The following is a 23,141-nucleotide window of genomic DNA, read 5'->3' on the forward strand; positions in this document are numbered from 1 at the left end:
CCCCTTTCCTCTTGATTTCTCAGCCCTTCAGGCAGACACGTGGTGAGCAGCAGCAGGAAGGAATTTCCAAGGCAAGAGAGAGTAGGGTGCCGTCTCTGCGCTTTGCCCGGAACATCCCAAACCAGCACCCCTGTTTCTGCATCTCCCGTCCGCACGTAGCCAGAGAGAGAGGCCCTTGGGCGGAGCGATGATGACAAACAACAAGCTGCAGGTGTGACATCCAAGCTGATCCGGGAGAACGTGAGAACACGGTCCAGAAAGAAGCAACAAGAAAACTGTTGTCACCACAGCAGAACGTCATTATTCTGGCTAGGTCCTTCCTCTTCTTGCCATATAAGAAGCCAGAACTATAGGGGCCCCTGGGTGGCTCAGTCGTTAAGCATCTGCCTTCGGCTTGGGTCATGATCCTAGGGTCCTGGGATTGAGCCCCGTGTCGGGCTCCCTGCTCAGCGGGAAGCCTGCTTCTCCCTCTGCCTGCCACTCCCCCTGCTTGTGTTCCCTCTCTCGCTGTCTCTCTCTCTGTCAAATAAATCTTAAAAAAAAAAAAAAAGAAAAAAGATGCCAGAACTATCCACCTGACTCAGTCTGGAGATGGAGACCCGCCTGACCGGGGCAGCTCCCCAGAGGCCTAGAGCGCTATCAGGGTGCGAGGTGGGGCCAGAGGAGCCCAGTTAGAGCTTGCATCTGAGATGAGGGAAAGGCCTGTGTTTCCCATCAAGGAACCAGAGGCTGATAGAGACCGAGCAAAGCTGACATCCCTCCTGGCCCTACCTGGGCCACACTGTCCTCTGGAAAATCTGCATCCCCAGCCAGGGATTCCTAACCTTCGGATCACAGAGTTCTCTAAGAATCTGATCAAGCAATAGACCCTCCCTGTCCCACAATGAACACGTGCAGGCACACACAGCTTTGCTTTTTTTGGGGGGGGGGGTCACAGGTTCTCCAAAACCTATCTGTGGTCCCTGGACCCCAGCGGGGAGCCTCTGGCTGAAAGTGTGTCTCAGGTCTGCCACCGTTTGGGGACTTGATCCCAAAGGGTTGGCAATAAGTACCCCCTGGACTCCTTGGAACCTATCTCCCACCACCCAGCAACTCGGGGTCCCCCACCCTCTCTGTCCTGGGCCCCCAGCCGCCCCCACACCTAGAGGGACCTCCAGAGGCTGGAGTGGTCACCCGCGGCCCCCAGCCTGGGCCGGCTCCGCGGGCTGGCCAGGAGGAGGGCAGGGCTGGCTCTCCCCTGCCCGCGGGCACACACACAGTTAATCCTCGGCGGCCGCTGTTTGGATAATATGCGCTGGGAGCGTTGGAGGCTCCGCGGCCCCGCTCACATCTGGCTGGGGTTTGCTCTTTACGAGTCTGTCCTGCTTTCTTCGTCTCTTCCTTGACTTTCGAGAAACCGCGCTTCCGCTTCTGGCCAGACAGACCTCGGAACGGAGGAGGTCAAGGTGCTGGGAAGGCAGGGACCCGCTGTCGCCTGCACCCACCCCCCTTTCTGCACCTTCTTCCCAGAGGACTTTTTCCGTCCTCCTGGCTCTCTCCTCTGACAAGTCTGTTCTCTCCCTCCCACCCCCGACCTGGCTGGGAGGAGGCCCCGCCGCTGGGAGATGCTCTAAGCCCCGAGAGGCCGCTGCAGGACGCCGGCTGGAGGTAGGTGGGGGCCCTGGCGGGCGGGACAGGACGCAGGCTGCTCCACTCTTGCTCAAGGCTTCAACGTGGGGGTTGCCAGAGCGGAGTGGGAGGGGCCAGGGTGGCAGCCGTGGCAAGGGGCAGAAGGACCGGGAGTTGCGGGGCTGGTCCGGCGCCCGGAGGTGCAGTGGAGAGCGGGGGCTCTGTCTCCCGCTGGGACGAGGGAGCAGGGGCTCTGTGGCAGCCGGATGCTGTCAGGAATGATTGTGTCTGCCTCTTCTTTGTGGGCTATTTATCTTGCTTCACACTTCTCTAGGCGTGAGAGAAAAAGGAATGGTACCCAAGTCCCCTCTGTACCAAGCGGGGGCCCCCCACCCCGATACTGCCTGGATCACCTGAGAGACAGGTTTGCCCAGCCCTGCCGGTGGCCAATTTGGACCCCACACAGAACAGGAAATGCTGACTTTGGCCCCCACACCTAATGGCCTTGGTGTTCCTGGAGGGGATTCAGCATGGACAGGGGAAAGTCATGTCCCTTTCTCCTGGGGGACCCTCCTGAGCTGCCTGCACCACTCAGAACCATCCCTGGCCTAGGGCCGAGTCACCCAGCTGCCGTTAAGCCTCTGGACCTCCAAAGCCTCTCTGTGTCGAGACCCCACGTACCACCATGTTTTTCTAGGCTTTCCATGGGGACAGGTGTGATCCCCATCTGCCCTGGGCACCCACATCGTGTTAGCCTGGTTGCTAGCGCGCTGACTCCTGGGCAGCCCCGTGTCCTCTGTGGGCGCCCACGGGCCCTCCCGGTCCACTTGGAAGGGAGGGAGGAAGCGGCCGCCCTCCGCGACTCGTCTGTCTCTTCCATCTCACTGAGTTTCCAGGAATATGGAGGCAGTTCGGCACACTAGAGCTGCTTCTTTCCAAGCTTTGAAAATGAGGCGTGTCCTGAGAAACTGAGTTTTCTCAACCACTAGCTACATCCTGGGTCCCCGGGGGAGGATGTGAGGTCCTCCAAGGCTGCTAGGCCTTTGCTTTTTATAGTGCAGGAGAGCACGCAGTCAGCCCCACATGCAAGGTTGCAAACACATGCACTTGACTGTTGCGTTTGCTGCTGGGAGAGGTCTGCCCAATGTCCCACTAACCAGAGGAGGGAAGAAACACACAGGAAGGGGAGATGGGGCCGAGGCTTGAGTTATCCTGTCCCGTCTCCCTTCCCCACTCTCCCTCTTGACCTGAGAGCCGAGAGGAGCTTAGGGTAAATGGCAGCCGTGTGTGTGTTCCGCATGGCAGGCGCTGAGCAGATGTGGATTCAATTCTCGTCGATTCTATCAATGGCACTCTCACTGCTGAAGAGCTCAGAGATGCTCATGACTTGCCCACACGCAGTAGATGGAGGACCCCTTGGAGGACCTGCATCTCTGTGCCCAGAGAAGGGGTGTAACTTGCTCAAAGGTGCACAGCTCTCCAAGCCGAGGCTGGGACCTGAGCTGCTTAAGTTTGCAAATACCCGCCTCCCAGCTGTCCATGGAGAAAGTGCCCAGGGGCAGGAAGTATAGCCAGGTTCTGTTTCCCAGGGACCCCACCCTCCCCTCCTAGTCTCTCCCTCCTCCCTTGAGCCTCTTGTAATGCCAAGAGAAGTGCTTCCAGTGACAGAGAGATGCGGGTGCAGGAGGTCTTGGGTGGGGCTTCCCCCGGTCTGAGGATGTTGCTGCCTGTCCGGGACAGGTGCAGCCAGCCAGCAAGGGGCACCCTCACAGGTGGGTGCTGAGAAGCTGATGTGGTCCCAGAAAGGTGCACAGCCGGCTCCCTCTTCACAGGGCAAACCCAGCACAGCATAATTTTTTCAGAACATGCTTCTTTCTGTTGTTCTTCCTGGTGCCTCTGGCCCTCCTACCCCCAAGCTGTAATTAGCATGACTCATAAACCAAATATTCTGGCACTTAACTTCACCCATCAAAACAAAGATGAAAAGAATTTTGTAGATACAGTCGTGCTGCTAGGCGTCCTCACCGGACATACGCTTGTCATTGGGGCTTTGTCTGCAGGGGCTGGCCCCGTGTGGGGGACTCTGTTCTGGAACTGGGGGGGGGGGGGGCTGGGACTCCAAGGGCCCTAGGGTGGGGGTGACAGTTCACAAAGGAAAGGAAGAATAGAAAGGTCCTCGTGCCTAAGGCAACTCTGCTGAGCCACTGGAGAGGAAAATGGGTGTTTCAGAAGCAGCCTCGCCTCCCTGCCCTGAGAGCCCATAGATATTTAGGTTGAGGTGATGCTCCCCACCCCCCTGCCCAGGTGCTTCATCTTGGTGGTGTAACTACTGCGTGGGCCTAGGGTTATTAATTTTTTTTCCTGTTTTTACCTGCTGAAATCTGCCTTCTCTTTCTTAAAGTCAAGTGAGAAAAGGCAGTCCCCTGGACAGGACTATGGGTATCTCCCTGACTCTGCACTCGGTCTGCCCACTCGGAGAACAATTTGGAAAAGAATCATCAAAGCCTGCACGAGGCACTTCCGCCCTCTCTCTCAGGGCAGCCCAGCGAGCCTAGGATTCGGGATTCTCAGGGCCCTGCCAGGGCATCTGTGCCTGGGTCCTCAGCCGGGCAGGGTCAGTCCTGCTCTCCAGCATGGATGTGCGGAAGCGGGCTAGCCGGTTCTCTTCCTGCTCTGCAAGCCCTGTGCTGGGCTTCTGCTGTGGCATCCGGTGTCCTCTGACCCTCATCCTCCTGCCTCCTGGGGAGGGACTCAGGGGTGTGGGCAGGAGCAGGAGCTCTTGAGCCCTGGTGGGGGCATCTTTATCCTGGCTTTTCGTCAAAGTTGCAACAGAGAGGTCCCGTGAGCAAGAGACAAGAGCTCCCGGCATCCTTTTCAGCCACTCATCCTTGCCCACGCTTCTTTCCGGGACCGGGCTCGAAGTGGGATGGGTGTGGGCAGAGGCACGGAGGCCCCCTACTGCCCACCCCTGCAGGCCCCTGGAGTCAGCCGCTTCTCCAGCTGTGGACCGGACTGGCACAGTCCTCCTGGGGCGTCCCGCCCTGTCCAGGATGGCTGTCAAGATGGCTGTGGGCCAGGCTGGGCCTCAGTGTCTGACCATCTCCCTGGCTCCTGTAGGAATTTTCCTTGAAACAAGACGGAGCAGGGCTGGAGACTGCGGGCAGGGAGGCTGGATGGGAAGGGAGGCTGGAAAAAGAGGCAGACAGGCGGGGCAGGCAGTGGGGGGAGTTGGGGGAGTGGTGAAGTCAAGCTCTTGGTGCCCAGGGCCTGGTCAAGGGCTGCTGCTGGCCACAGGTAAAGCCATGCTTGGGAAATTCCCCAAACCCTTTGCTTGGGGTTGCACCCCCATCCCAAGTGGGGCCATCTGGTTACCAGCCGCCCTCTCCCCTGGGGACCAGGGAAGGAAAAGGACCTTGCCTGAGGGAGCTGCCAGCTCTGGTGGATTTGCAGGCGCGTGCAGGCCAGAAGTTGGGCTGGGCCCTGCAGGTTTGTGCGGCTGGTCTGCAGAGTTGGAGCATGGGGTGTGCTCGGAAACACTTGCGCCCTTTCTTCTTGTGAGGAGTCTAAAAGTGGGTTCTGGTGAGAGATGGGTGGGTATGGGTGGTTTGGGGGTGGCCCTGGGGCTCTCAGGTCTTTTGGCATTCAGGACACCCTCCTTGCCCATGAAGGTATGGCTATGAGAGCAAGACCCATGGTTCTGTAAAGTGGTCATAGAGCTCGGCTTGAGGATCCCTTGAGAATAATACCTACAGAGCAAGCAGAGCTAGACCTGGGCAGCTGGGGAGGTGAACTGGAGCCCGATGCCCACCTTCCCCTTTTTGTTCCCTCCTCTGCTCCTACATTCTCCTGCGTCGGCTCCCTCTCTGCAGGAGCCTCCGCTAGGGGCTCCACCCAAGCCCGATGCCCAGGCAGCACCCCAGGGATGCGCAGACACAGGGCACCCACGCTGCTCCCCACCGCAACAGCAGTTCTTTACACCTTCGGGTCCTGCTAGCTGCACTTGGCCGCAGGTCCCTTTGCAACCCAGTGCTCTAGTCGGCTTCTCGCCATCGGAGAGCACTGGGGGCCAGGTGAGACCATTCGCCATCCCTGCACGACGTGGGCTTCCCCCTCCTTCTCCTTCTCAGAGCTCACCAATGGGCTGTTTCTCTCTACCTTGCAAAAGCAAGGCTCTAAAAATGCACATTCAATGGGCCACACTTCCCACACCTCTGACATTTTGAAGTGTGGGGTGGTGGTGGGGGTGGTTCCTGGTGATTCTGTGCCTGAATCCAAAGGAACTCAACTCAGTGGTGGGTTTTAAGGTGGCAACAGGGAGATCTTAGCACATGGCTTCAGTGACAATCATTGTCATGGACCCCCCCACCATGCCTGACACAGGTGCTCAATAATCTGCTGAATGAATGAATGAATGAATGAATGGAAGGGCTCGGCTGGCAGACAAATTCCTCAGGGCCAAACGCCACTGCTCCCGTTCCAGCCTTAGCCGAGTGAGCTACGCAGGTGGGTACCCAGAAAGGCAGGAGCGCCCGCTGGACTGTGGTTTGGCAGGATGAGCCTGCCTACCTGGCATCTTTCTGGAGGCCCCTTGAGGGGGGATGGAAGGCACTTTGCTGCCAGACACACCTCCCCACCGTGGGGCCTGGGGTGAGCGGCTCCTTCACTCTGAGCCCATTTGCTCATCTGAGACATCGAGGTGCGTTGTAGGGGTCAAGCTCAATGGCATCCGGAAAGCACTGTGCCCGGAGCCAGGCACACAGTAGGTGCTTGCTTAGTCCACAGTAGTAGGGCTCTGTTAGAGGGGACCTCTGACAAATGACGGAGCTGCTCCTGGGCCCATTAACTCGCTTGGCCATTGCACAGGATTCCTAAGGATGGGCTCAAGGATTTGGCTTCCTTCCGTTCCATGGACTCAGTAGCAAATACCACCAGGGAGGGGCGTGTCGAGGACAGAAGAAATCCCCCCTCCTAGAAAACATGATCTCTCTACCGGGCTTGACTCTGGTCCAAGTTCGGGGGCCCTCCCTGGCCTAACCTGTATCCATGGTAACTCTGGGGGTTCTGCTCCCGGGGGCGGGGGCGGGGGCGGCCGGGGAGAGGCTGTATTTCCTTCTTATTGCCCTTTGTCCCTGGCATCCAGCTGGCGCCGGAACTCCAGACTCGAGCGCGCTAGGTCAGTTTATACTCCACGTGGCCCTGCTTGTCCCCAAGCCCCTCCTTCGTCATCCTTCTCTTTGCTTAGAGTCAAATCCCCTGGAATACGCTAAATGCTCTCTGAGTCCCCAGGGTGGGGTTTATTTGTCATTGTTCTAAGTGGAAAATAATGTGTACTTAATGCAAAAAAATATGTGCCTGTTAGAGAGGAAAAAAATCAGAGAAGCCAAAATAAGAAAATGGCAAACATCCCTGTTTTCATTGCCCAGAGATAATTGCTGCTAGCAGCCAGGTGGGTGGCCTTCAGATCCCAGCAGCTGAGTGCATGGACATGCACTGATGTGCGTGTGTTTCCAACCCAGCCTTCACTCATCAGGAACATCTCTCCACGTCGGCAGCCTTCTGTTTACAGAGGTCGTTAATTGGCGCAGCTGGCTGAAGCTGCCCCTCCCCCACTTGTTTATTTATTTATTTATTTATTTGCCTTTCTGCGAAGCACGCATCTCTAGGTTAGGTGGCTTGTAACCTTGGTAATGGAGGCAAGGGCTCGTAGCCCTTATGAAGCAAGAGATTTTCAGAGCGCAGATAAGAGGAGCATCTGAGGAAAAGGTGGCTGGATGGCCAGGCCAGGACTCAGCCTTGCGACGGCACTCCAGAGCCCACCCTGGGTCACTCTCCTCCCTTCCCTCCTCTCTCCCCAAATTGCCCCCTCCCTGGAGCTAGAGAGAGGTTTGAACGCCCTGAGGCCCTAGCAGAAGGTGTGGGATCCTGGGGTCCTGTTTGCACATTGGCTCTGCTGAAAGGTGAGTGTGGAGTTCCATCAGGGTGGACCATCAGACATCAGGCACTGGGGACGTAAGTGAGAGGAGACACAGCCCCCTGGGAGGGGCTCCTGGATCCGGGGGTAAACCCTACCGGACGCTGGGGGAGTGCCTTCCAGAAGGAGTGCCCTCAGGCTGTGCTCTGAAGAACACATGGTGGATGAAGAAGGTGGTGGGGGAAGGGACAGACAGAGGAGAGCCTGCGGCTGGTGTTGGGTCTGCGAGCAGAGCCGTGAACAGCTCCAGATGGCTGGAGCCGGGCGGCGACGCGGCCAGAGGTGAGCCAGGAGCCAGGTGGTGAAGCTCCAGGTTTAAACATTTTCCTTATTTTCACGGGAAGCTTTTAAGCCCAGGGTGGAATTCGCATTGGCAGTTCTGCAAGGTGCGTCTGGTGAGCAGGTGGGGAGACGGAGGAGAGACAGAGCAGTGGGCGGCTGAGAAAGAAGAGGTGACGGGCTGGGGAGGAGAGGACCGGAGGCCTTCGGGAGGCTGGCTGACGGATGAGAGGTGATAGGTGCGTGAGAGGCGGGGTCGCATGGCCCCCAGATTTCTGGCCTGGGGGCCCCGTGTGAGCGGCGGCTGTAGCTTCAGAAGCAGGTATGGTGGGGACAGGAGCAGAGTTAACTAGGGGTTCGAGGTGGAGAGCAGGGGGCAGAGCGGAGAGCAGGTGGTCAGAAGGCAGATAACCTGAGCTGTCCTGTAGAACTTCCTGCCACCATGGAAACGTTCTCCCAGCTGTGCTGTCCGAGAGGGCGGCCACCTAAAACGTCCTGGTGCGGCTGAGAATTCTTCATTTTGCTTAATTTTAATGAATTCATATTTAGCAGGGGCTAGTGGCCACCGTTCTGGGGGGCGCGGGCCGAGAGCTCCTCGGCCAGGCCGAGGTGGGGACAAGGACTGGGAGGTGTCAGTGTAGAAAGTGACAGAAAAGTGTGTTTCGAGGGGGAGGGGCTGATGGCCGAGGCCATAGTCTGGGAGACGCCTGTCCCTGAGGGAGAGACAGTGGACAGACAGTGAAGGACAGATGCTGGGAGACAGGCTGAGCTGGAGCAGGGACGGAAGAGGCGGTGGCCGGCCCAGCACTGTTTGCATGCTGAGCTAAATTATATTCGTGACCTAGAAGCCACTGGGTGTGGGACAAATTTCTATCTTCTGCCACGCTTCCTCGGGAGGTGTCTGTGGGATGTTGGGGTGATGTCTAGGTCCCAGAAGAACCGAAGACATTAGTACTGCTTGTACAGACCCCGAGGGCCCCGCTGTGGGTAAGCGGGCCCTGGGCCAGGCCACCTGCAGAGCAGGCTCACGGCAGGGCACGAGCTGTGGGGGGCTCTTCTCCCTCATGCAGCTCTCAGAGCAAGGGCGAGCCTGCAGCCCAAGGCCTGACAGCTGGGAGGTGATCTAAGGACAGTGCTCTAGTCAAGGAGGTCTTTGTTTGCACTGGGATGGACTCGGAGCTGGGGAGGCTGGGCTGGCCAGGTGCCCCCGGAGGCCCGACGCCTGCAGCCCACGTGGTCTCGCTGTTTGCGGGGCCTGGGCAGAAGCCCGTGCCCGCTCTCGGCGCCAGGTGAGCCTTTCCTTGCCGAGGCACTGTTGGCCCAGGAGAGATGGAGAAGTTTTAGGGTGGGGGGACCGCTTGCCTTCTCTTTTCTTTACTGTTTTGTCCCGAGCCAGCCTCTCTGCTAGGCGGGGAAGAGTTAGCCCTTGCTTATTAACCAGTAAGTAGCTCCAAAAGACCCCATCTCCACCCCGGCCGTGTGCTTTGGAGGTCGCCAAATAAACCCCAAAACCTTAAAAAGTAAATCCTACTTCTCTAAGCCAGCTCCTTGGAGAAGAAAGATTCAGCGAGTGGCACGGGTTCCAGGCATGAACTGACCGACATTCCCTTAATAAGGGGTCCTCATGCCCCCACCGCTGCCTCCTTTCCAGGGCAGGGGCAGCTGGGGGGGGCGCGGGGCAGGAAGGGTCTGGGGCCAGCTAGGCTGCCCGGCTACAGAAGGGGAGATTAGATATTAAATGGGCTTCTGAAACTGGTAAGCAAACACCGTTTATCAACTGGAAGTCACTCTGCCTCCCTCCTTCCCGTCACCAGAGGAGTTTGGTGAGAGGAAAGTTAGCGTGACGAATGGCTTCTGGGGAAGGAAAGCAGGGGTCACGTGATGGTCATCAGGGCCAGAGGGACACCCCAACATGGCGCTCTCTCCTTCCTGGGCACCCCAGGATCTAAACCGACCAGGCTTCCTGCAGCTGCTGGAGAGCTCTGAGCTCTTCAGTGGGAGAGTTCCAGCAGATGTCAAAGCAGAGGGGGGCAGCCTCGGAGCTTCCTTTCTGGTTGGGAGGATGCCGGGGAGCGGGAGGTGGCAGGAGAAGATGTGCGGAGGGGGCCGCGGCGGCGCAAGCACGGTTGACGCCACGCTGAAACAAGGAGTGATCGCATGCTGCGCTGACTTGCATCCTTGGCCTAGAAGCCATGAGGTGTGGGAGAAAGCCCCCTTTTATGCCAAGCTTCCTCTGGAGCCCTGTGTAAGATTTTGGGGTAATGCCCAGGCACTGGAAAAGCCAGACAAAGATATTTGTCTTGGGTGTATTAAGGTCTGGGCCCCAGCCAGGGCTCCTGGAAACCATCACCTGGAGGCAAATGGCAGAAAGGAGGAGAGACCGTCAGGAGATATTAAAGGGGGTGGGTGACTGATTTGATGTGGCGGATGCATGAGAGGAAGAAGCCCAAACGACTCCCAGATTTCTGGCCGGCGGCTTGTTCTGAGCCCTGCTTCCTCCCCCCCCAACACCGTCTGGTCCGATAGCACTTCCTGCCATGATCGGAACACTCTGTTCTGTGCCATCCGGCGTGGGAGCTACCAACCGCATGCAGCTACCGACGGCTGGGGCTGCGGCTAGTGTGGCCGACGAACTGAACTTCGAATTTTATTTAATTGTATTCAATTAGTTTAAAATGGAATAGCCACACGCGGCCCAGCGGCCGTCGCCCTGGACCCTTGAACCTTCGTTACGCACTTACCACTTTGATCCCACGTTCGCCATTCTGTCTTGAGCTGCCACTGAGTGCACATCTGTCTCTTCACTGGACTGTAATCTTTCCGAGGTCAGGGAGGGAATTTCACATATGGTAGGATCGCTCTCTCCCGAGCTCCGACACAAGGCTGGGCACATCGTGGGCCTTTGGTGAGTCTAGGCCCGTGCAAGATGTTCTGCTGAGAGGGAGGAAATGTCTTGTCTTCTAAACTTCTTCTTCTTCTTTTTTTTTTTAAGATTTTATTTATTTAGCAGAGAGATAGAGAGCACAAGTAGGCAGAGAGGCAGGCAGAGGGAGAGGGAGAAGCAGGCTCCCCCCTGAGCAGGGAACCCGACGTGGGGCTCGATCCCAGGACCCCGGGATCATGAGCCGAAGGCAGCCGCTTAACCGATTGAGCCACCCAGGCGCCCCTTGTCTTCTAAACTTCGTATCCAGGGAGATCCTAGGCTTCTTGCCTCCCGGAAAAGCTGGTCACCCACTGAGGATTAAGGAAGAGGGAAAACCATGTTTATAAATGCTTTTGTCAGATGGCACTGGGCTGGGTGTGGCATCATGGCCAAACCCAAACATGTGGCGCCCGGGCTCTGGGAGTTTCCCGGCAGATCCCAGGCAGGGCAGCATGGAGGGCCGTGGGACGGATCTTAAACAGACACCGGGAAACTGCAGTGTGGGTCTGAAGACTGTCTCCTTGAAGGATTCACCCTGCGTCCATCCCGTGAGAAGGGATGAAAATTATTAACGAGGAAGTGTTCTCAGACCCCGTAAGTGGCCCAGCTCCCCCTTTTTGCACCCCCAGTCCTGCAAAGGGGGTTCTTCCTCTTGGGGGGAGGCTAAGCTGGAGCTAGATGGGAGAGGAGCCGAGGAGCCACGGGCCTTCTGGGGCAGGGAGTAGGAGGAAAAAGGTGTTTGTGGAGTTGCCATGGGATTTGGCAAATGAATTTCTTCACAAGGTTTGAGAATGGCAAGTCAGGAACTTGAGTCACGTTGCAGTTGGCCTCAGATGCCTTGACCGCAAGACAGCCTGGAGACTGGACCGTGTGGGCCAGATGGTGAGGGTTACACACCACTGGCCAGGAAGTCCCGGGGGCCCGGCCCTGCCTTCGCTGGGTGCAACGTGGTCTTCTGAGCGAACCTTCCTGGGGGCAAAGCCTCGCCCTCTGTTGGTGACTTCGTTTCACTGGAAATTGCTAAAAGTGATTTGGAGCCAAGTTTGGTTGGATGTTGGGCAATATTGTTTTTGCCCCAAAGTGACTAAAATGATCATAATGTCATGATGCTGACTTTTCTGTGGGACTTGGTAAAATGGCTCTTCAGATATTTTTGAAGAAGGAAAGATTTCACCCAGGGTTTGCTTTGGCCCCAAAGAGGAGGTTCTTGAGGAGAACCACCAGCCTCTGCTGCCCTTCACTTTGTCAGCCTGGTGCTTCTGACTCCTTGCCGGCTCCCTCCCCACTGATATCATCACCCCAAAGGTGGCTGCATCCAGGTCCTGACTAGGAAGAGACATACCAATGTGCCAAATGGTGCTCCCACTGGGGCTAGAGCACTGACCTTCAGCTAGGGGGATTTCTGCCTTCCCAGGGTACAGACTTCCAGCAAAGTCTGGAGACGTTTTTGGCTGTCACAACTGGGAGTGGAGGGGTGTCAGTAGAATCCAGTGCATGGAGTCCAGGGATGCTGATAAATATCTTGCAGCGCACAGGACAACCTCCCACAACAAAGAGTGAGTCAGCCCCAAATGTCAATAGTGCCGAGGCTGAGAAACCCTGGGGACCAAAGAATCCGAGGTAGCTTTTTATGTGTGTTTGTTGTTATCTCCCGACTTTTCCAAGATGAATATATATTACTTTGGATTCAGAAAAAAAAATGAAGAAAGGAAAACCTCTTTTCCTTTCAAGTGATGCAAGCTTGGCATTTAAAGGAGAGAAAAAAAAAAGAGTAATTATTGAGGTGCCAAGGAAAAACAGAGGAAATACAGAAAAAGGGAAATAAACAACTTCAGAAAAGTCCATTTCACAAACATTTTTTGGGCAGCGATCAAGTTCAGGGTGCTGCAGGATGCTCGGCTGGTCCAAGATGAACAAGACCAGGAGGTCAGGGTCTGCTGTGCAGACTCTTATAGGCCAGGCAAAACTCTGCAGAACGAGACAACAGGAAAAACAAAATTTGAAAAGGGGACAGAGAGGTTTTGCCAGCTGAGGGTCTGGGAAGGCCTCGGGAGGAAGAGGAGGTGCTTGAGTTGGGTCTTGAGGACCGGGTAGGGTACTGATATGATCTGAGGGCAGCCTGTTGAGGTCAAATCCACTGCCCCCTCCAGCCCCCACTTAGAGGTTGGGTGGTCTGAGGCTAATCAACTTCTCTACATCTCTGTTTCCTCGTTTGTAAGTTTGGTATAATAATGGATGAATATTGTCTCCTTGAAGGATTCACCGCAGGCCCCTCTGAGGCCGCTGGTGGGGTAAGAATGACTAATTAGGAAGTGTTCTCAGACCTAACCCTGACTTATAAGGTCAGAAGAGTCAATTGAGATGATGCCTGGACCCTCAGCATAGCGCCTGGGGCAGCTGTAGGTCCTATGAGGCTGGTTTTTAATAGAAGAGAGGAGGAGAATGGGAACTCCTGGCCAGGGGAGCAGGTTGTGTGTGGGTGGACAGATGCCAGGAGTTTAGGGGAGTGGCTGGAAGCTGGGATTCAAAAGCATGGTCCGAGGCCGAGGAGCACTGACAGCACCTGGGGCTTTTGGTAAATGCAGACCCTCAAGCCCTGTCCCAGACCGGCTGAATCAGAATCTGCATTTTAACCAGATTTCCCAGGTGGTATGTGTGTACATGAAAGTCTGCAAAGCAGGGAGCTTGAGCACAAGATGAGGGGTGCTGTACAACGTGGCCGAAAAAAGTGGAGACAGACTGGGGTGTCATGCATGCTCTGCCAAGGAGAAATGATGGATGGGTGGATGGATGGACAAATGGACAAATGGATGGATGGATGGATGGACAAATGGATGGATGGATGGATAGGTAGATAATTTTAATATGTATTTTATAAATTCACATAAACATGTACAGTAGAGATTCTGAGTGGGGGGCTGGTCCAAGTAGTCTCTTGACCACTGGGCAGGTCTCTGGGCCCTGACGCTTGGGAGGGATGGTTGGTTGGTAGAGAACTCAAAGGTGAGGAGGCCCCGCTGATCCACTGCAGTGGATGAGGTGGGGAGTCATGCAGAGAATTGAAGACCCAGCAGAGGTGTGGGTGATAAGGGAGGAAGGGATTTCTGGGGAGGCAGCCTCCCTAGCTCAGAGGCTCATCACATCTCTGAGGATCCATCCAGAGAGCCTCTGGCTCCTGCTGTTTCTGTCCCAGGGCTCTGGTTCCCAGCTCTCTGTCTCCCCCATGTTCTCTTGATTTGGCATGGGGGCTCCAGCAGGGAGGGCTCCCAGAGCAGCCCCTCTTCAGCACTGTGACAGCGAGCCCACCGACATGCAGAGTAAAGAACAAAGCCCAAAAGTCGACCTACTAGCTACAAGGTCATGCCCCACCAGCTAGAAGTTCTCCGAGCAATGGGGTGTTTGAGGGAAGCCCACGGCCTCCCCCAGCCAACGAAAGGAGCATTCATCTGCGTAGATGATTCCTGACAAAAAAAGAAATCTGTCTTGGGATTTAATTGTCCTTAAACATAAAAGAGGAATTAAAGAAAAATCAGACATGGGACCTTTTGAGATCTGCCTCTCAGTAGCGACCTGGATCCCACTTGTAACTTGGCTTTCGAGGGGTGGGTGGTTCTTACTCCCCCAGACCTCCGTTTCTCACGGGGCAGCTGAAAGGGTTGAACTCTCTGTCCTCACTGGGCCTGTGAGGTGCTGCACTGTATGTTTTGGTGAGCCAAGATGGGTTTGGATTGACCAGTTACGCACTCCTGCCGTGGGGAGGTCTCCCTGCCCGCCGCGAACAGCCAGGCCCGCGGCACTTCTGACTCCAGACTGTGGAAAATGCTCCCCGAGTTAGCTGGGGTAGATGCCTCCAACGGTGGAAAGGGATGGGATGTTTTGCCTATTTTAAGCCCAAGCACTGCCCCCTAATGGGCTCACTGGGGACCCACAGTGGACACGTCCTTCTAGAAGGACTGTCCTCAATACTGGCTGAGGAGCTGTCCAGAGCTTTCGCCTGAGAGCTTCAGCACCAGCCCAGCTGGCTGAAGCTCCACGGGCCAAATGTGTGCGCGCACGTGAGTGTGTGCACGTGCGTGTGCACACACGTGCGGCTGCGTGAGAGCATGTGGGTGTGCGAGTGTGCACGTGGGCACGCGTGTGTGAGAGTGTGCAGACAGGTGAGTGTGTGCACATACAGGTACTGAGTGTGCTGAGTGCATGTGGGAGTGTGGGAGTGTGTGAATGTGTCGAGCGGGTGAGAACATGCACACGGGTGTGTGTGCACTGAGGTGTATGAGTGTGCATGAGTGAGTGTGTTAGGATGGTGCAGACGTGTAAGTGCAAGAGGAGGCGCATGCATGTGCTAGTGTTGTCACGTGAGGTGCGTGTGCACCTACCGCGCGTGAGTACTGAGTCTACGGGCCCACGGGTTGTAAGTTCGAGAGCACGTGAGTGTACGCGGATGAGCGCGTGGAGAACGTGCGGGAGTGTGTGAGCGTGAGCGTACGTGTGTGTGGTCGCCCTCCCCGAGGGTGCCGTGGCGTTCCGGGTTTCGTGAGTCTGGCCACAGCTCGCGCTGGCCTCTCTGCGGGGCCCGCCCCAGCCCGTGTCCTTCCCCGCGTGTGTTTCCCGGCAGGGACCGGCAGGAAGATGGGCTCCCGGGGACTGAGACTCGTGCTGGCATGCTGCCTGCTGCTGGCCTTCGCCTGGGGCCCCGCGCTGGGCCGTGTGCCACGGGGTCCACAGGAGCTGCCGGAGCAGGAGTGGACCAGGGAGCCGCCGCGGGACCACGCCGAGAGGTGAGAGACGGGGAGGTGTGGATGCAGGAGCTTGGGTTGGGTGGGTTGAGCCTGGGGTCCAGGGCACCCCAGGGTGGCTTGTTCGGGGCTGGATGCGAAGGAGCCATAGCCAAAGCTGAGGAAGTGTCCTTGCTGACACTGGTCCCGGGGGACAGCCCCGCCGTTTCTCCTTTCAGCGACCCCAGGGCCTTATCTGAAAGTGAGGACAGTGACCCACCTTGCTCTAACCCCAAAGGGACTGGGTTTCTGTACGGTTTTGCAGCCACATCCTTAGGTAAAGACTTCCCCCAAACCCCAACCCCAGCCCTCCGTTTGTCCTCTATTCTAGCTTTGTCCTTCGAGAATATCTTCCAGGGCTCTGAGGGCCACCTACAAGTAGGAGGCAGGGACGCTGCCGTGAGCTGGTCCGGGGACCCTAACCATCTGATCAGGCTGCCAGTGCGAGAGGATTGCTCAGGGCCGGCAGGGAAGTTGTGCTTTTCTCGGAAAGTCATGAATTTCTCCTGAATGGCATCCTCTTCATGGATGTGACCTTCGATCATATAGAGACTTTGGGCTATTTGGAATATTTAGTAGGGATGCACAAAATGCTTAGGATTGCTCATGAAACTGTCATTCATCAAATGTGAGGTCCTAGACACCTGGGAGACAGGCTGATGCTTTGAATTTCTTCATTATTTTGAGTTTTGGGTTGACTCGATACCCAAGGCTTCAGGCTATCTTCAGAGTATGGTGTGGGACACATTGACATCCATCATCTCCTCCCCCTCAGCCCCTTCCCCTCCCCCCTCACTTCTCCGCTTCCTCTTCCTTTCCCCCCCCTCCTCTTCTTCCTCCTTCTCCTCTTCTTCCTCCTTCTCCTCCTCTTCCCCCTTCTCCTCTCCTTCCTCCTCCTCCCCTTCCTCCTCCTTCTCTTCCTCCTCTCCTCACTTTTCATTCAATCAACACTGAGTGCCTACTATTGATCTGGCCATCTGCTAGGCACTGGGGGACATGCACGAATGACAGTTCTGGCCTCCAGGAACTCCGAGGCCATGGGGAAGCAGACACACATGACCCAGAGCAGTGAGGTAGGCTCTGTAGTATAGGTGTGCCCACAGTGCTGGGGGGAGAGAATGAGCAAAGGAGTGACCCCATCCTGAAGGACACCTGCGCCTGGGGAGCATCCCAAGTGCAGGAGGAGGGTGTGGCCGTGCTAGGTGGGTTTGGGGACGTCATGGAGAGGTTTCAATGTCATGACATTCCAGAAAGAATGCTGTAGGAGGCAGGATAAATGGGAGGTGTGGAGAGAGGCGGATTCCAGGAGAGCAGTCAGAATGGTAACGGTCCCCCAGAGATGGGGAGGCCTGAAGGCCCAGCTTCTGCAGGTACCTTGGTGGGGGGGCGGGTGCTGACTGCTCAGGACCTTGTGATCCTCAGAATTGGGTGGCGAGGCTGGAGAGGCCTCTTCAATGAGCCTCAGATTCCATTCTGGGCAACCAGTGATGGTGCTGTGAAGAGGGTTTGGAAAGAGAAGTTTCCAGGGGCAGAGCGACGGGCCGACACTTTTGGACATATCACCTTTGTGGGGCTTGCTGACCCTAGATGGGGACTTCCGGCGAGAGGTGGGGGTCCACCTGGGAGTCCAGTGCTTGCGGGGCGTGAATTTAGGGGGTACAGACCCATTTCCTGGATTGTCTGGGTTTTAAAAGCGGGAGCAGAGGTAGAGAAGGAAGCGGCCATTGAGATGGAGGGACTGTCTCGGAGATGTCACAGCTCCAGAGCCCGGAGCAAAGAGCGGAGGCCAGAACGAGCAGCGGGTGCCACAAGGTGGCAGCGTGGAGCCGTCAGCGGCCACCCTGCCCAGTGTCCCTAGTAAACAGCAGAGTGGCTCTCCAGGGGCTGCAGCTCCAAGGAATCCCGGAGATCATTTCCAAATGAGTCAGCTTAATGTCGCATCTTCTGGAATCACAGTGGCATGAAGGGGACCCACGGCTTGGTCACACATCATCTGAAACCCCTCCCGGAGGGGCAGATCTCTCCGAGCAGCCTCTGTCTCGCGGGGCCCTCAAATTAGCACCGTTTTTGTAGTCACTGTTTCCATCACGAGTATTGCCATGACCAGAAGGCAGAGGAGCTCTTCCGGAAACTTCATGTAGGGTCCCAGAGTTCGCCCAGAGCCACCGCTGTGTCAGGGAAAGAGCACACAGTCTGGCACGTGCAGGCCACAGGGAAGGCGTGCAGGTAGACCAGACCCTCTGGCAGCAGAAGAGAGACGAGGTCCCAGCTCCCAGAGCTCGTGGCCTTCCCTGTAACGCCTTTATTCCCTTAGGGATGAAGAAAACCATGAAAAGTACAGCCCCCGGCAGGGTGAGGAGGCCCCTGCTTCCCGGTGCTTCCGCTGCTGTGACCCTGGCAGCCCCGTGTACCAGGCCATCCCCATGCCGCAGATCAACATCACCATCTTGAAAGGTCAGATGGCTGCAAAGCCACCAAGGGGAGCTACCCCTGGGCGGGAGTGGGGGTGCTCTGTGCTGAGCGGGGAGAAGATGCAGCGGTTAGGGTGGATGAGGCGGGTGCAGAATGGCTCCCGCAGGGCCCGGCGCAGGGGCAGGCTATCCTCTAGAGGTGAAGGAGGAGAAACTCCCATCTGAGGCTCTGCCCCCTCGCCAGGAGGAGAGATGGGAAAGAGGCCCGCAGGACCAGGACAGGAGGAGGGTCTCCCCCCAGGCTGCACCCGAGCCTCTATAACCTCTGTTTAGAGGCTCGGTGGGCCCCGCCCCCTCCGCCCCCAGCCCGCTTTCTGAGATGCCCTGGGCCCCCGTGGTCCAGATAACCTCGCACAGCCCTGCGAGGTCTGACTGAGCAGCTCCGGGGCGAGCCCGACATCTGCAGTTCATTTGTTCCGAGTCCTCCATGCGCCTGGCTGAGGCGCCTGTTGCATTTGGACAAACCCCCATGTTCCCTTTTCTTTGCCAGGACTTTCCAGAGGGGTGGAAAACGATTGCTTCTGGATGAAAACAGAACACTCCTTACAGTTGGGTCAGCTTGCCTGACACCGCGTGTTTTCCTGTCCCTTTAGGTGAGAAGGGTGACCGGGGAGACCGAGGCTTGCAAGGGAAATACGGCAAGACGGGCTCCGTGGGCGCCAGGGGCCACGTGGGCCCCAAAGGGCAGAAGGGGTCCATGGGGGCCCCCGGGGACCGCTGCAAGAACCACTACGCCGCCTTCTCGGTGGGCCGCAAGAAGCCTCTGCACAGCAACGACTACTACCAGACCGTGATCTTTGACACGGAGTTCGTGAATCTCTACGGCCACTTCAACATGTTCATGGGCAAGTTCTACTGCTACGTGCCAGGCATCTACTTCTTCAGCCTCAACGTGCACACCTGGAACCAGAAGGAGACGTACCTGCACATCATGAAGAACGGGGAGGAGGTGGTGATCCTGTACGCCCAGGTGAGCGACCGCAGCATCATGCAGAGCCAGAGCCTGATGCTCGAGCTGCGGGACCAGGACGAGGTCTGGGTGCGCCTCTTCAAGGGCGAGCGGGAGAACGCCATCTTCAGCGACGAGTTTGACACGTACATCACCTTCAGCGGCTACCTGGTCAAGCACGCCGCGGAGCCCTAGCCCGGAGGCCCCGCGGCCCCACGCTGCGCTCGCTGCAGCCCCTCCCCCAGGCCTGGCTTCCCCACCCACCGCCCCAGCTTCGCGGCCTTCTACAAGACGCCCCTCAAGGAAGGGGAAGCAAGAGCAGCTGTGCTTGCCGGCCACGCAGGCTCCTGGGTGTGCTTAGCGGGCAGGCACCTGCGAGGAGTGGTGGGGGGGCTTCCAGCTCCCCTCCGTGCGCATATCCTTAGGCGACCCCGCGGGCAGGCTGCCACACGGCAGGGTGTCTCAGAGTCCTCCTTGCTCCCAGGGCTGGAAATAATGAGGGAAATTCTAAAGTTTGTGTAAGGAGCAAAGGTAAGCCACGTGGGAAAAGGGAGGTGTAATTTTGCCTCTGCTCCAGCGGCGCTGGTTCCCCGGGGAGGCTGCTCTCGCCTGACTTGCATGTTCCAGAAGACCTGAAGTAGTCGCGGTGGGCCATGGGGGAAGGGGTGGAGGGCGTGGGGACCCTCTTAGGCCACGTATGAGCCTTCTTGGACAACAGCTGGACTGACATCCACGTCTGGGGGACATCCTGGCCTTGCCCGCGGGTTCAGCTGGTATTTCTGAGCCACAACAGTGAGGGGGTTCGGGTTCAGGTAGCGAACGTCAGCTTTCAGCCCTTGGCCCCGGTCTCTGGGCTGAGAGAAGCAGCCTGCTTGCCGGAACCCACAGACTCCTGAGTGCAGCTGGGGACGTCAGGAGCCCCTGGGTCTGCAGATGTTTCCATGAGGAGCAAAGCTCAATACATCCACGGCACAGCCATCCTTCCCAGCACGGCTCTGCTCCACGCCCCCCTACTGCCCAGGAGCCCTGCGCAGGGCCTTCACACCTGTCACCCCAGCGTTCCTCCTTCCAGACGGGTCAGCCACGGAAGGCACTGCGGCCTTCGTTTTGTAGCAGGGTCATGGTTAGATAATATTTTCTACAAAACCTCCTTGCACACCATCTCCGAGTCCTGTTGCCCAGAGGGTTCAACACTCGGCAGCCCCAGGGCTCTCCCCCAGGCCTCTTTGGTCAGCAGCCCAAGACAACATGGGAGGGGCTTCCTCTGGGCCCCAGAGCAGGGAAGAGCCGGAAGGGGCTGGAAGGCTCCCCCTCTACCTGTCTCGGAGCCCCCGTGGGGCACCATCCCTCTGCCCAGGAGATAAGGCATGTCTCAACCACTGGAGGCAAAACCCTCTCTCTGAGGTGGGGTGTAGACGTGCCCGAAGGGGCTGCTGCCTGGAATTGGTGCTCTGGCCTGTGGGTGGCTTTGGCCGGGTGGCCCTTCCCTGCCTCTCTCCATTAATGCCCAGGGCCAGGGTCCTGCTCCTACCTGCTTGGGCCCCGAGCCCCTCCAGGAACCTTCCTTCCCACCGCCTGGTGACCCTTGGTCTTGGCCCATTCCTCTGCTCTCCCTGGGCCTTGCCACCTGGTCTGGGGTCTGCACATCCTTCCCTCTGAAGGACTTCTGCTGGTCAGACTTGAAAAATGGAGTTTCTCTGGGTGTGCTGGTGAGCAGAGTGCCCTCCTCCTGCTTTGTGCTGTCCCCAATGCTCTTTCAGAAAACATTAAACTTGGACCACGTGTCTCAGCATCACGGCCTCCTCAGTTTGCTCCTTGAACCAAATCCTCCTCCTTCCTCTCCCCATCCCTGCACCCCACCTACTGCCCGTTGGAAGCCTGGGGGTCCCCAGCTTGGCACTGGGAACATAGGTAGCCCGTGGGCACAGCCTGGGCCCGGAACGGCCTTGTTCCTCGGGGGAACACACTTTATAGGCTCAGCTGGACATGGTCGCATTGGGCACCCTGTGCTTAGCGGAGCCTGCGAGCGGCGGGCAGGAGGCAGGGCTTGGGCAAGGGTGATCTGGGTCCCGGGGCTGCCGTAACAAACCGCCACAAGCCCGATGGCTTGAAACGACACACATTTATTCTCTCGCAGCTTTAGAGTCCCGGACTCCTACACTGAGGTGTTGACAGGGCCCTGTTTCCTCCCAAGTCTGTAGGGAAGGATTCTTCCTTGTTTTTTTTAGCTTCCGGTGGTCCCGGTATTCTGTGGTTGGTGGCTGAGTCACTCTGATCTCTGCCTATCTCCATCTTCATGTGGCCTTCTTTCTTGTGCCTGTCAGACCTTTCCCTTATTAAGACACCTGACATTGGATTTAGGGCCCATCCTGAATCCAGGATGATTTCCTCTCAAGATCCTTAACTTAATTACATCGGCAAAGACCTTATTTCCAAGTAAGGTCACAGTCATGGGTCTCAGGGGTGAGGACTCGGACATACTTTTGGGGGGAATACAGTTCAACCCACTACAGTGATCTGCAGGCTTGAATACCCCCACCAACAGCTTCCTTCGTGCTCAAGCCGTGAAGAGCAGATGTTCCTTTCTCTTCTCTCTACGGCTTGTCAACTGGGTTAGCGGCCAGGGCCCTTGCCTGATGGCCAGCAGGGAGTGCAGTGTCCTTTTGCCTGGTTCTGGGATCAGCCTGTGCTCAGCTCTGGGCTGGGGCCAGGTGGGAACCGGCAGACACTACAATTCTGCTCCCTATAAGACAAAGAGCAGACACCACCTCCACAGAGCCACGGCCATCCATAGAAGGAAGTGCCTTCTCTGCAGCTGGGAGGAGGGGCTGAGGGTATTCCCCAAAGATGTATGGAAGGAATGGGTCAGCCTCATCCAGGTGCCTACTGCCTTGGGGTACAGTCACATGGACTTTGTTAACACCTGTTCTATCGCTCGCCAAGCCAACATGGGAGACGGGGCGGCACCTGCTCCCAAGCCCACACAATGCCCTCTCTTGCATTTTGAGCTCCCCCCACACCCAGCCCTTCCTGCCACTGTCTTTCCACTCCCTTCCTGATTGCATTTCTCACTCTCCAAATATTTACCCTGCACCTGCTTTGTGGTGCTAGGTGCTGGGGGCATCATGACACATAAGATGGGGTACTTGCCTTCCAGAGGACTTTTCGGGGATGTTAACTACAGTCCGACATGGATGTAGCCTTCTCAGAAGAGTTGCATACATGGCACCTAGTTATGGGCTCCATCTGACTCCCCCCCACAAAACTATTTACTTTGCATAGGCCCCTTCTCCTGTGCCCTGACCTTGGCTAGTAAGGCATTGACTAGCCATTCCTGGAAAAGACCTGATAAACTCAGCTGCAAAACAAATACTAGTGTTTTAGCAAAAGGGCGTAGAGACAGCCGATGACTCAGCCAAAGCAGAAAACTGTTTATGCTACAACTTTCAGGATGCTCCGTAGTCAGGGCTGGGAGCGGTGAGGTGTGCACTCCCCATCCTATGGGGTTATCGTGTGTGTGTGTGCACATGTGCGAGAACGCAATGGCATGATGGCAAACTGGGTTTTTGGGGCCATAGTAATGGGAATAAAATGAGACCTTCTTCCAGATCATGAAAACAACAACAACAACAACAACAAAAACGTAACAAAAAAATAATAAATAAAACAAGATGCCTCTGGATGCAAAAGAGTGGAGCTGGATCCCTATCCTACACCATATACAAAAATTATCTCAAAGCGGATCAAAGTTCTTAATATAAGGGCTAACAGTACAAAATTCTTAGAAAAAAGTACGGCTGTAAATCATCATGACCTTGTATCAGGCGGTGGTTTCCTAGATGTGACACCAAACCCTAAGTAACACAAGGGAATATAGATAAATCGGACACCGCCAAAATTTAAAATTCTGGACTTCAAAGGACATGACTGAGAAAGTGAAGGGACAGCACAGAATGGGAGAAAATATTTGTAAATCATAGATCTGATAAGGGACTTATATCCAGAGTACATTAAGAACTCTTGCAACTCAATGATTAAAAAAAAAACAAATTAAAAAATAGACCAAGGGTCTCAATAAACATTTCTCAAAGAAGACTGACAAATGACCCATAAGCCCCTGAAAAGATGCTCAGTATCATTAGCCACCAGGGAAACGCAAGTCAAA

General features: G+C 56.5%; 1 protein-coding gene across 4 annotated transcripts; it reads left to right on the forward strand.

The window, feature by feature from the left end:
- Window positions 1-1,265: 1,265 nt before the first annotated feature.
- Window positions 1,266-20,768, forward strand: C1QTNF1 (C1q and TNF related 1). Of its 4 annotated transcripts, none has more exons than XM_036084533.2 (4): window positions 1,266-1,647; window positions 15,397-15,559; window positions 17,871-18,010; window positions 18,621-20,768. In XM_036084533.2, the coding sequence occupies exons 2-4, from the start codon at window positions 15,411-15,413 to the stop codon at window positions 19,169-19,171; spliced, it is 840 nt and encodes a 279-aa protein (XP_035940426.1). In that variant the 5' UTR covers window positions 1,266-1,647; window positions 15,397-15,410; the 3' UTR covers window positions 19,172-20,768. The 4 variants fall into 4 exon arrangements, with proteins under 4 accessions (XP_035940426.1, XP_035940428.1, XP_035940425.2 ...); XM_036084535.2 differs by lacking the exon at window positions 1,266-1,647 and adding an exon at window positions 7,285-7,565; XM_036084532.2 differs by lacking the exon at window positions 1,266-1,647 and adding an exon at window positions 7,741-7,861.
- Window positions 20,769-23,141: the final 2,373 nt, after the last annotated feature.

Source organism: Halichoerus grypus, chromosome 2, assembly GCF_964656455.1.
Source record: "Halichoerus grypus chromosome 2, mHalGry1.hap1.1, whole genome shotgun sequence".
Taxonomy (NCBI): domain Eukaryota; kingdom Metazoa; phylum Chordata; class Mammalia; order Carnivora; family Phocidae; genus Halichoerus; species Halichoerus grypus.

Coding starts and splice junctions, on each gene's coding strand:
- C1QTNF1 (XM_036084532.2), top strand. CDS start 7,744: ATGAAGAAGGTGGTGGGGGAAGGGACAGACAGAGGAGAGCCTGCGGCT. Junction 15,560..17,870: donor CCGCGGGACCACGCCGAGAG/GTGAGAGACGGG, acceptor TTATTCCCTTAG/GGATGAAGAAAACCATGAAA. Junction 18,011..18,620: donor CAACATCACCATCTTGAAAG/GTCAGATGGCTG, acceptor CTGTCCCTTTAG/GTGAGAAGGGTGACCGGGGA.